Source organism: Lemur catta, chromosome 14, assembly GCF_020740605.2.
Source record: "Lemur catta isolate mLemCat1 chromosome 14, mLemCat1.pri, whole genome shotgun sequence".
NCBI lineage: Eukaryota > Metazoa > Chordata > Mammalia > Primates > Lemuridae > Lemur > Lemur catta.
In genome coordinates, this window is record NC_059141.1 from 18620625 (window position 1) to 18633872 (window position 13248).

The 13248-nt window shown below is 40.4% G+C and overlaps 1 protein-coding gene across 6 annotated transcripts in view; it reads left to right on the top strand.

Annotated features, from left to right (window-relative positions):
• The window catches only part of SORCS1 (sortilin related VPS10 domain containing receptor 1), a 459027-nt gene that overhangs the window by 161898 nt on the left and 283881 nt on the right, over positions 1–13248 (top strand). For all 6 annotated transcript variants that reach the window (XM_045568059.1, XM_045568058.1, XM_045568062.1 and 3 more), the window contains exon 2: positions 10996–11063. In XM_045568059.1, the coding sequence (XP_045424015.1) occupies positions 10996–11063 (68 nt within the window). The remainder of the gene's footprint in view (positions 1–10995; positions 11064–13248) is intronic.

Here is a 13248-nt window from a genome sequence, read left to right on the forward strand (position 1 = left end):
GTGACTTGAGGGAGGATGAGATGCTGGAAGCATTATAGTCGTCTATGTGAGAGTTGGTGGAGCCCACACCAGGTTGAGGTGAGGTTAGATGGGAGAGGTGTTTAAAGCTTAGTGATTGGTTCTATTTGGAGAGAAGAAGGGGATGATAGAGTCAAGAAGGACCCAGCGTTCTTAGCTTGAGCGATGACAATAGCATTTACTAAGACTGGCGGCAGTAAAGATAGAGTAGGCCGAGGTATTCAGCATTGAATGGTATTATAACAGGAAGAGACCCTAGCAAACATATAGTGTTATCATGGATGAAACTGAAGCCCAAAGAGGTTTATCGACTTTTTAGTGTCACAGCGTGTTGGCAGGAGAGCCTGGGCTCAAGTCCACATCTCCTAATTCATAGCCTGGGACTGCTAAAATGAATAGTTTCCCTGGAAAGGTTTAATGAGCATCTAATGGGGAATCCTATCCAAGGGTGAATTTACTGTGAAGCTAATGAAGCTTAAGATTCAGGGCCTTTGTGGGCACTGGCTCCTGAGAGTGTTGGGAGCTTTGTTCCAGGTGAGAGGGGAAGCCAGGTTGCAATCAGAAAGTATTTCTATCGACTGATTTCTTCTAAACCACCTGAAGCTATCTCAGAAGAAAATGTATGGGAGTCTAAATTTAAGGCATTTGTAATTTTTTAATAATCTAATCTCTTGTTCTAGTAAATATTCACTTTTGAACCTCATTTTATTTACAAATTTGTATTATTTTCTTAAAGAGAAGCCCCAAGTTGTATAATTTTCATCCCCATAAAACCTGGGTCAGTGTCTAATCCTACCTGTTGCAGTCTTAGATCTACCTCTCCTGACTCTTCCTCCTCAGAACTGGCCTGATCCAGTCCTTCGCTCTGTGCATAGGAACTCCTGCTTCAGGTACCAAATCAGCATATGGTAAATTAAGATTATTCTTTGTTCTCAGATATTCCTTATTCAAGAACTGGTTCTTCTAAAAGTATAGCCTATACTATTTGTGAAACGAGGTGGTTGGAGTTAGATAATCTTTCCAGTCCCTTCCAATTTTGTCTTAAGTTTCTTTTAAAAGAATAACAAAATGCTAATTTTTTGTACCCACCCACCAGGCTTGCCCTTGTGAAGAATTAGAACTGGAATCATTTAGATTCAATTAGAACAAGAAATATTTTGGTTCTGTGTCTAAAAGAAAAGGAATGTATAAGAATCACATAACTTCTATGGTATTTTTTTTCCCCAGCAGAAACCTTTGTTATCTATAAATACATTTTACTTGGGATTTCAAGGTGTTTTTTCAATTTCAGTTTCAAGTCAGGTTTTTTAAGCTTTGAATTTCCTCTTATGCAAATTGTGTCCCACTTCACCTTAGCACTTAGACAAGGTAAACAAAAGACCCGCTAATAGAGAAGCCAGTTGTTTTGTTGATTGACTATTAATTTTTAAGAAAGTAAAATGTTCTTTCTTCCCAGACCTACTTGAAGACTTTCCCAGAGTAAAAGAATATATTTCATATTAGTGTATTGGCTATCTATGGTGTTTTATTCTTGTTGCTTTTGTTTATGGTGCTTTATGGTAAATGAGAGGAGAATATGAGAAAAAATTAAAAGCTTACATTCTTTTCATTTTTTAATCCAGTTTCTTATTGAGGTCCATGTCTTGACACTGGGATCACCATAAAATGCGTATCTTTATTTATTAGCTTCCTGTAAATATCTTGTGTTAACCTTGAAAAATATTTTTTTAGAATTGAGTTGACCTCTTTAGACCTATGAATAACAGCATAAAAACCAAGATGAAGAAGTGGAAATGGAAAGACTTGCTTCATTTCTTTGTATTGAAGCTAAATATAAAGAAGCATGTGAATAGAAGGGCCCCTCATCATTAACGCACAGTTTGCTGCTTAATGGTATATTCACTCTGTGTGCGGGTTCTCACATAGGAAGAGTCTTAATATTTAGATAGTGTCCATAATTCAGACAGATATTGATCTGATAACTTGGAGATCTGGCTTTTGCAGATCATTGCATCAGGGAAATTGGAAGGAAATGTCTCCATTCCTCACATGCGTTCCATCTCTCTCCTATCAACCCTGGGTTTTATCTCTCTTATTTAAGCATATGGTACATCTTTTCTCTTTGTTTTATAAACATTAAGAAAGAAGATAATCCAAATTTTTTTTTATTGTTTTACAACTCTAAATTGAGAATTCTGTGCATTGTCTGTGTTTTTGCAACTGTATATCAGGTGACTTAATTTTTAGTTGTATAAATTTTAGGGGTACAAGTGCAATTTTGTTACACACAGAGATTGTGTAGTCAGGTGACCTAATTTGAATAGGGACTAACTTGAAGGTGGATGGATATAATCCCCCTTCCCTTCTAAACACCATGAAGAAGAATGAGAACAGGGTGTATAGTTTGTTTCTTTAACTATAAAACAATGGACTTGGATGGGGTATTCTACATGGCTTCCTTTAATGGCAGCTCTGCAAATAACACATTGAATTTCAGCTTCTTGCCCCGCCTCCCTAGTCCCACTTACTTTCATGTCTTGAAGCTGTGGCTTTGAGTTTCCAGGTCTGTTTCATTTTTCTGTTTTACTATCCATATGTAGAGAGATCTTGTCTTGAATATGCATTTTCCTCACATTTTGTATAATTATCTCATCTTGGTACTCTTTTGGGATTACATTGTTGCAGCTATTTGGTTTTTTTCTAGAAAAAAATATTTAATTTAGCATCTCCTTTTTTCTTCTGGTTTAATGTGAAGGATCAAAATAGAGTATCATTTGGGGCAGAATAATTTACCCAGAGGAAGAAGAAAATGAAATGGTTAACATTATCTACTCTATATGGCTATATGTTTTGGGAATTATCCTCTTTTTTATTATTCAAAAGCAGAAGAAGAAGCGAGAGCAGGAGGAGGAGGCAGAGGAGGAAACATAGGACTGAAGTGTCCTCAGTCTGTCTGGTTTGATATTGTGAAGTTAATAGATTTTGGAGGGAGTGATTTTATTTTCTTTATTTATTTTTTGAGTTGATAGCATCCTTCAACTTAGGGAATAGAAGAACCTTGCAAAGATCAAAGGTTGTGTTTTCAAGATTTGCATCCAAAAGCAACATAGAACCAATGAATTTGACAAGGTTGGATTTGTTTGCTAAACATAAAGACCTGGCTCTAGGACTAGAGTCTAATAATTTAGCTAGTCCCATTACAAGCATTTTTTGCTTGTTACTAACAGGAAAGAACTTGACTTTCACCAGACAAAGGGATAGAAGATATGAGTTGCCTTGAATGAGAGCCGAAGTTTTTTTCACATGGCAGCTCCTGGGACAGGAAAAGTTCTACAACTCAAGTGTGGACCTTACATCTTAGCTGCAAATGACCTCTGGCTCTAGGGGGACACAAAGTCACGGGGGAGAGGATATGGAAAATTTACTAAAATTTTTTCCTCTTTCCACAAGAGCTCTCTATATGCTACCATTGGCTTTGTGTCTGATGTTGATTCAGTTATCTGTGTGTCCCTATCTCTGTCTGCATTGCTGTTGGTTGTCTTGTCTTTTAAGTTCCCCAGGGGAGGTGCAGCGGCTGTTCAACTCACCCAATTTCAGTGCCATGCAAAGGATATTGTTATACACAAATAAACATTACATTAAATTATGTGTGGGCTGCTATGAAACATGAAGGTCTTTGGAGGATGAAATACTTTCCAGAGGCAAAAAATCTACTAACTACCTTCTAGATGGCCTCGTACTCCAAATTTAGCTCACTGTTTCTGCGGGTGGTTCATTTCTGCAACTGTGTTTGTATGTGCTAGATTACTTCTGTCTGATGACTTCAAATGCGCATGTGTGGTTGTTTGTGTGTGTGCGTGTATGTGCATGTGTGCACATCCTATCAACCTTTCAATTCCCCTTTAGGGCACTGTAATCCAGTTTAGCCATTATTGATTTCCTCTTTGATGACTGAAAGGGAATATAATTACACATTCACTTAAATCTTCCTAAAATTATGATACTGTAAAACAGTCTGTTGAAATCCTCAGTTAGGTGTGTGCATAGTCATCGTCAGGACCCCAGATCTGAGATCAGCCAAGTTCTATAGTGAGTTAAGCGGAGGGATCAAATCCTAAAGAGGATTTTACCAGGGTTCAAATTTTTTTAAAAAATAAAATGAAAAATGACCAAAAAATCCATTGACTTAAAGTCAGTAAAGAGCTAAAACTCAAGCCTATTATAAGGAAAACGTATTCCAGGACTGTCTGGAACAAGGCAAGTGAGAGGTGGGGGTTTGTGACTAGTACCATGTCTGACAGATAACAAGTCTCTAATAAATGCTTTTGAAATGAACAGAAAGTGAGGGCACTACAGTGGTTCTGCCTTGCCTTTAGCAAAAATCATACTCATGTTAGATAGTGGACCATGGAGGAAAGTTTAGCACACTGATTAGGATTCTGTATGTGATGTGATGTTAGACTTGTCCACCCCTCAAAAGATCAGTTTCTCTGTGCCTCCATTTCCTCACCAGAAAACATGAGATAATTACTTGAAATGCCTTTAGTCATGATATTTGTCATAGGATTATGATGTTTATTGGAGTAGCCATCTGATAAATGCTAGATGTTATTATAAGAGAAATTGATTCAATATTCGAGTAACTTATTCTAGATCACACAGTGGCAGACCCTACTGGCTGTTACTCGTCAGCCACTCCCCACTTTTCTGCTGTTGGCGGAGCCCACTGCTGACCACAGACAATGCCAAGTGGAGGTGCCAGCTCTTGTTTGCCAGTCTTCATTGTAACCACAGTGTGGGCATGTGGCTGAATCCCAGTCACTGAGGGTAAAGGGAGTCTATGGGGAGGGCTTTTGGAAAAGAGTTTCCTCCCTAAGAAAAAAAACAAAACACAACAACAACAAACACAAAAATAAAACAGATATGCTCTAACAGCTTCTCTGCTGAATGTAGCTATGTCTGCAGGTGATGAAAAGAAGTGTTATGGCCTGGCCACCTTGCAAACATGAGGGCAAGTGGCACTGAGTGCTGACACTGTCAGAGAGGACATGTGGGCATTGCTTGGGTCCTTGATAACATTTTTAGTTTAAATTAGTCCTGGAACTGCATAAACTCTACACTTTCTGCCATATGACATAATAAACTCCTTATTTGAGTCACTTTTAGCATTCTGTTTCTTGCTGCTAAAGACATGCTAATGGATCTGGTGGCAATCTGGTCTTTTGATTCCAAAGCCTTTTTTCTTTCCAGCAGAACACTCTGCCAGCCTAATATTCAAGGTCCTCAACCATAGAGCCAAAGCCTAACTCTGCACTCTGGCTTTCTTTGGATCCCTACTCATACTCTAAACTTTTGAGAAACCAGAAGACCTGCTTTTCTCTTAATGCTCTCTGATCTGTCTCAGCTCAGCTCCCTTCCCTTAGAAGACCCCTTCTCTGTACCCTCCCATCTCCCTCAGAATCACACACATCTTCTGGGATTTGTTTTGAATGCCACCTCTTCTGAGACCTCATTCTTGATTACACCTTTCTTTATTGCCCTTTGAAAGATATAAACTGCTTCATATCTTTTTCTTCCTTATTTTGTAAGGATCTGTGTACAGATCTGCCTCTCCACCAGACTGTGAGCTTCTAGGTGCTGGTACCAAATCTCATTCCCCTTTCATATTCTCACAGCATATATATATATTATTCCTGCCTTTTAACAAACCTTGATAAATGTTTATTGAATTAGATTTGCAGAATTTTAAAGCTGAAAGTTCTTTCCTCTGAACAAAGCTCTCATTTTCTCAGAATTACAGAAGTTCTTTGTCTTGGATTTATGACCCCTCTAAGATTGTAGAGATCAGTGATATCATTAACATTATATTCATTGTTTTATGCTCACAGATTGTATCAGATCAGATTCTTGAAGGATTCATGGCTCCCCAAAAGAATGAGAACCTCTGTTTAAGTTGGAAAATTGTATAAATACTTACTGAGCCAAAGACACAATCTGGAACATGCATATTTTAAGGAGAACCACTGTTAGGAGTTTATTTCTTTTCCCTAAAATTGGAGTGGAAAGAAAACAACCAGAAGCAAAACAAATTTCTGGCCATTGAACAGCCCTCCCTTGTTTTATCCAACTTTTCGATCCCCATGAAAGATTATTCCAAATCTCTTCAGGTTCCTTATAATTCTCTGCCTCTTTATTTGTTTCCACTGGCATCTCTAAATACATCCAACCAAATGGTCTCTAGCAACTGCTGCAATGAGCATGGGGGTGGCTGTTTGAGTTTGGACAATGAAGATACACCAAGGCCTGCTGGACGCTGGTGGGGGAAGGGAAAGGTAGCCAGCATCAGTCACGCCCAACCTGCTGGCATCTTCAATATGGCTGTCTTCTTGTTCACTGGAGCCAGATCGTGGCCCACCTCGGGCAAGAGCAATTATGAACATTAGCATGGCTGAGCACTGTGGAGTCTCCCCATGTGTGACAATTACAGAAACACCTGCCCAAGCCAGCCCTGAATCACTAATGACTGAGAGGAATACAAAAGAAATCATGTTGTTTTATAGACTAGGACCCTGTCACCATCTACATTATTCAGGATTTAGGACTATAGACCATCAGGAATGAAAGAGACTTCAGGGTCTTGTAGCTCAGATTGCTCGCTGTTAAGGAGATTGAGCCCACATTTTTATTTCCTTTAAGATTAGTTACTGCTCCCACAGCTGGACACAAAGAAAGAGAAAAAAATGCAAATCATTAATCATTGAAAAATGAGGAGATACGTCCCCATTTTCTAAGATTTCCCTGAGATGAAGATGAGAGAAGGTGAAGGACAGTAACCGGGCCCCAAATGTCCTGATAAATACACTGACACACCACCGACCCTCCACCTGCTTCCTGTGCTGTGGGGTAAATTCAGGGGGAAGACATTATTTATTTATTTATTTATTTTTAGGAAAAGAAATGGAAAATTCCCATGCTCCTTCTTTTCTGGTTCTCTATAGACTAGTACTTAGTACAGAAGCTTTCTAAAGTATGCTGTGTAGAATCAGGTAACAAGGAAGGTGTTTTAGGGATTCCTTAAATGTTTTGGGGTTTCATTTCTAAATTATATTTTGTTAATAATTCCAAACAATGCTGTCACATTCAAAGGTGTTACATGACTAATAATTGGCATAATAGAGACTGTCTGTACACTAACTTATGCTGCCGCCAGGTTAATTCATTTTAACGCATACCTGGAAATAAGGCTTGCCCTGCCATTTTGTTCCAACAGAACATCTTTCACTGGCTTTTGCTAATTTACAGCAGAACACTCTTATTAGTCATCCACATACTAGTGTCTATTTATTTTGACAAATGCTTTTGTTTTGTAACCCAGTGCAGAAAGAGGTTGGGGCTAGAAGAAGGGAGGAGTGAACTGGCATTTTTCTTTCTCTGGGTTCTCTGTGATGGTTTCCCACCCCCCTGTACAGAGGAGGGTGAGGGGCCAGAGTTGATGGAATTATTCAATAGGAGATTTGGAAGGCTGTGGGCAAAGGGCTGATAGGTGGGGAGCCCAGGTTATGGAAATTTGGCTCAGTGTTAGGGAGGAAGCCTTTGCTCCACTCCCTTGGAGACCGTCACTCATTTCTGCACAGACCTGGCATTGTTTCTGGCACCCTCCTACCCTCCAAGGAATGGATGATTTGAAAGCATCAGCTTAGTGAGTGGGCACCAGCATTCTCACTGTGAGTGTGGACTCCAGTATACATGAAGTTCCTCCCATTGCTTACAGCAGTGGATGTGGCAAGAAGGAACCACAACAAAAGAATAAGTCAGATGTCCTAGAGCAGCTCCTAGACTGGTTGGGGGGTACTTGAGACATGTCACTACAGAAAATCCCCAAAATAACTGGATGTTGAGGTCCTGCTCGAATGTTGGTGGAGGTTGTCAAGCCATAAACATTTGGAATATAGCTATCTAAACATAATATCTAAGATTTATAGTGGAACCTTAACAGGATATTACCATATGGTAACCACTTACTATTTAGAATAAGGGATATTTTGGCACTATATACTGAAAAGATATAGAAACAATGGTGCTGATGGATATACCACTTTGGGTGAGTATATGTTCATCAAAACAACTTTGCTCTCATTGATTGAATTTATGATTAAATGCTACACACTTGAACTCATAGAGTTTAAGTATATACAGGAAAATTATTTGCTGAATGAATAAAAACAGATTAGCATTTGGACATTATTTAAGTACATATAACATTTCACTTGATTAAACAGTTCTGTTGATTTTTTTAAGTTTGAAAAATACACAAAAACAGTAGGCAAATAGGACCAGAACAGGCAGAGAATTGCATTTTTTGCTTTTTCATATTTAAATGTAGTGATTTAAATTTAAGCGTAGTTATTCTGGCTGTGGCTCCTTAATCAGGTGCTGATTCCATTAAATAGCAGAACAGAAAAACAAACAAACAACCAAACAGATCTAACATAAGGATGCATCATTATCCAGGAGTAAGGTGGTAAATAATACATGCAGGTAGTAAAGGGAAAAAAAAAGAAAAACAAGGGAAGAGAGATCTCAAATAATCGATTGAAAACATAACCAAAGGTTAGCAGTTCTCCCTTCTTTCTTGCTCTTATTCTGAAAACAGAAAGATTAAATAGATTGATTTAAGCAGATATGCTTTGAAATGCCATAAAAGACTCCTCTTCTGGAGCAGTATTGATAAACTGCCTGAGTGTATCACTGGCATTTTAGTTTTACTAACCCTGCAAGAAGAAGCAGGAAGGGAGCGGATTTTACCTCCTTGCCTGCCTGCCCTGGGAATTGCTTAAACAATTTCCGTGTGCGTGTGCGAGTGGCTCCGCACCATTACATGCTGGGTTAAAGGGTTCCTTCTCTGGGGCGCCTCTGAATTCCCTCGTCAGATGAATGGGAGACAGGGCCTGTGACCAGCTGAACTTCATTATTTAGTGTACTGCTGCCGTGTTGCATCAAGAGAGCAACTACCTAGAAATGCTTTATGCCCACACCCCCATTTTCTTGGTGGGGGATTTATAGGCCTATTCGGCAAAATTCTACTGAGTTGGAGCAGCAGCATCATTCTGTGTCTTCAAACAAACAGCCACCCCGCTGCCTCTGATCAGCGTTCCTGGGATGGCGGTGATTGAAATTTAGCACTTAGAGCGCCTTAATTGGCACGCGGGTCTGTTAAGCATCTGCCCCCACCACAGGCATGCCATCTGATGTGCCCAGGGGGTGCCCCGCACCTCCCACATGCTCTCATTTTGCTAAAGAAGCAAGTTTTGAACAGATCCTGGAAGCAGCCGTGCTGTGGTTTAGGGAGGAGAGGCCTAGAGGACAGGTCCTCGGGGATCCTTGCCTGTCTTTAGGTGACCATAGTTCATTTCCTTGAACTCCGAACAAAGCTCAGGTCAGGGAGTTCCAGTTTGTTTGCTGTGAAAAAAAGCATTAAGAATGCATTCGCTGATGCTTATGCCTTTAGTAAATCAAACACTGTGTTAGCAGAGTGGAACTTGGAAGGATCCGGCGCTCCCCCCGCAGCTTGCTGCCTCTGAGTTTAAGTTTAGAATGTCCTGTGCTCACTGTGGCTACAACTGATCCCTAGGCTTTCAGAGAAAACCCAGGAAATCAATGTCAACATTTTTCTGCTGAGTTGGAAACAGCAGGGCTGGGCCAAGTTCTAGGTTATGAGTACCAGGAGGAAAATAGGAAGCTCAATAGAAAACTGAGCAAACCCATTATGTTCTTTCCTTTTGTAACAAGAGCAAGTAAAAGGGAGGGGAATCAGTGGACAGGAACACACTGCTTTGTTGAATCTTCGCAAGTGCCCTTGAGCTCATGCACTTCAAGTAACCAGGTGGACCCTGGTCACTGCTGTAGGCACCAAAAGAGGCTGCTTCTGAAGCTGCTGTGACGGGTGTGAGTTTCGGTGGGAATGACAAGGGGTAGATGAGCTCTCTGATGAGCACTTCTGTTCTAAATGCATCACAGATTCCCAGACCTCTGTGTTTTGTGGTCTCTTCTGGCATCAGGCAAAATCCTAGGCTCCTAATAAATGTTTGTTAAATTTCAAAGAATGAATTAAATAGTTGGGGTTCCTCTGAGTGCGGTTGAAAACAGCGATATATTAAATTTCAGAGGAGGATTTGCTGTGAAGCTAATGAAGCTTAAATTTCAGTGTCCTGCAATTCCACAGGTTCCTTCCCTGGACGTGTTCCTAATTTTTAACTTTATCCGTTTCTTATGGAAGCCTCTCCATCCCCAAATTCTATAAGCGTTAGGACTCCATAAAACCTAGATTTCTTTCCATTGAAATGCTGTTGCTTAGCCCTTTTATGGTGCTTAGTGGCTTCTGTCCAATGGCTTTCCTAGAAATTGGGAAGTCAGAAGAAACATTTAAAACCAAGCTCACAGAGGAAAAAGGAAAGGAACTATATTTAAGAAAAAATGCTGATTGATACATAACTTTCACTTCTCACCTAATTTAACTTCTCACAGCAATTCTTCCTGGGAGATAGTAATTACTTTTCACCCCCTTAATAGATGGGGATATTGAGGTTCAAAGATGTTAAGTAACCTGCCTGTGTGGCCCCGTTGTAGGGCTGGGAACTGCATCATTGACCTTCCTCTCTCCCAACCATCCCTCAGAGGCTACCTTGTAGGGTGCATATTTGACAGCTCCCCCAACCAGCCCTCCTTGGGAAGTGTTAAACCCACCAGGGTAAGAAATGCCTGGAGGGAGAGGTGAACTCTTACAGCAGGGAGATAGAGAGAAAGGTGGGGAGAGATGGGTCTAAGGCCAACTCTTCCTTCAGCAGCATAGCAAATGTTGTAACAATTCATTCATGCTAAGCACCTATTAAAGGAATCCTAAGCCCTCCCTTGAGCCATTTCAGTTCTAAGAGATTGTAATTGTTTGAGACTAACCATGAGTTCCTCTTTTGCCTTCAGGTGATTCTCATTTTGACAAAGCTCTACGACTATAACCTGGGGAGCATCACCGAGAGCTCACTTTGGAGGTAAGTAGATAGACTGACCGAATAATTACCGCATTATTTAAGCAGGATATCTGCTACTGCTTTCTCCCACTCCTTTTTTCCTGGACTGCAGGTTCCTGGTCATGTGCACTCCTTGTTCCTCTGTTCCTTCTCTGTTTCTCTCAGTGGTGGGTGGGTTGGGCTTTATCTCAAGGCAGGCCAGAGCCTGACCTTCTTTACAGACACCTTCTTTTGATGAGATTTTCTTGCTATAGGTTGTGTTTATGCATTGAGGTCCCCAGGGTTCCACTGACCTGTGAGATTATTGGAGCAGAAGCGAGAGTGGAGGTCTGTTTGCAGAAGGGGTCAACACAACCTCTTGGGTCTGCAGACCCCAGGCTTGGTACTCAGCGTGACCCTCTTTGTAGCAGCCTCCCTCTGGTTGGTGGTCCTGGGCTCTTTGGGAGCTCACGGCTCATATGCACACCCTTGTCTCTGGGATTCACGCTGTACCGCCTCACACCTATGGAGTGTGCAATAAAGACTTCTGCAAATGAAGGGGTAGAAGTTCTTAAGGGGCAGACTAACTCATTGAATACCAGCACAAATGCACAGTTGGGCTGCCAGGGTCAGAAACCACAGAAGGGAAACTCCTCAGAAACCCCATATATTCTGTTCTTTCTCTTTGTTTCTAAAACTTTGCTTTGTTGCTCTTACTCTTGATTGTCCCTTCTCACCAGCCTGTGTCAGGTGCCTTTACCTGAACTAATCTCTGAAGCCCTGGAGGTCACTGTCTCTGATCAGCTAGGTCTGGATCGGGTGATAATCCCTGAGCCAGGGATAGGATGGAGACATCCCTAGGCATAATATTCAGTGCTGTAACTGAAAGTGTGGAAAGTTTGGTAGGAGCCTTAATAAAAGTGTTATTCTTTAGTGCATTAAGGGACCGGTACCTACTGTATTGTTTAAATTATGTCACTCTTCATCAGAATCTCAGTGACTCTGAGTGAGTTTATGCTTCCCTGATAGATTACTCTAATGTACATACATATATAAGAGTAAATGCCAGATTTCTTTCTGCAGTGCATCAGTCACATGTAGTGTAGTCTGCATATTGGAGAATTAAAAGATGTGCACTTTTGTCTCAGTGGGACAGAGGCTTTTAGCAGCCATGACTCTACCTGTGCAGTGGGAAGGGATGCTGGGGGCACCTGAGGAGCAGGTTGTCCTATGGCTGAAGCTCAGGTTCTGATGTGTCATTGTTACCGATTCCCCAGGCCAGGAACAATGTTCTTTCCAATCTTAGGGGAGGGGGTTAATGAAATAAAAATAGCATCACATTTCATTAGAATCAGGCTTCCCCTCTGATGGAGCAACCTCCTTGGGCTGACATTTGGGAAGGTATGGCAAGAATGGCTTGCTGGGTTTTCAATCTTGGGGTCAATTTCTCTGGAGGATATACACAGTCATGCGCAGCATAACATTTCAATCAATGATGGACCACATATACAATGGAGGTCCCATAAGATTATAATACCATATTTTTACTGTACCTTTCCTATGTTTAGATATGTTTAGATGCGCAAATACTTGTCATTGTGTTATAATTGCCTGTAGTATTCAGTACAGTAACATGCCGTACAGGTTTGTAGCCTAGGAGCATAGGGTATACCACATAGCCTAATGTGTAGTAGGCTATACCATCTAGGTTTGTGTACATAATACTCTAATGTTTGCACAACGATATCACCTCACAGTGCATTTCTCAGAACTTATCTGTGTCATTAAGCAATGCTTGATCATATATATACAGACAACCCTCTGTATCTGTGGGTTCCACATCCTCAAATTCAACCAACCACAGATGGAAAATATTTAGGGGTAAAAAGAATAAAAAATAACACAATAATGATAAAAATAATAGAAGGGCAAAAACCAATACAGTACAACAACTACTTACATAGCATTTACATTGTATTAGGTTATAAGTATTCTAGAGATGATTTAAAGTATATGGGAGGATGTGCATAAGTTATATGCACACAGTATGCCATTTTATATTAGAGACTTGAGCATCTGTAGATTTTGGTATCCGTGGGTGATCCTAGAATCAATCCTCCACAGATCCTGAGAGACAACTATATATAGATAAATAGATAGATATAGACACATACACATATGCACATATATTATACTCACAGATATGTAACTCTATACTTTTCTAATA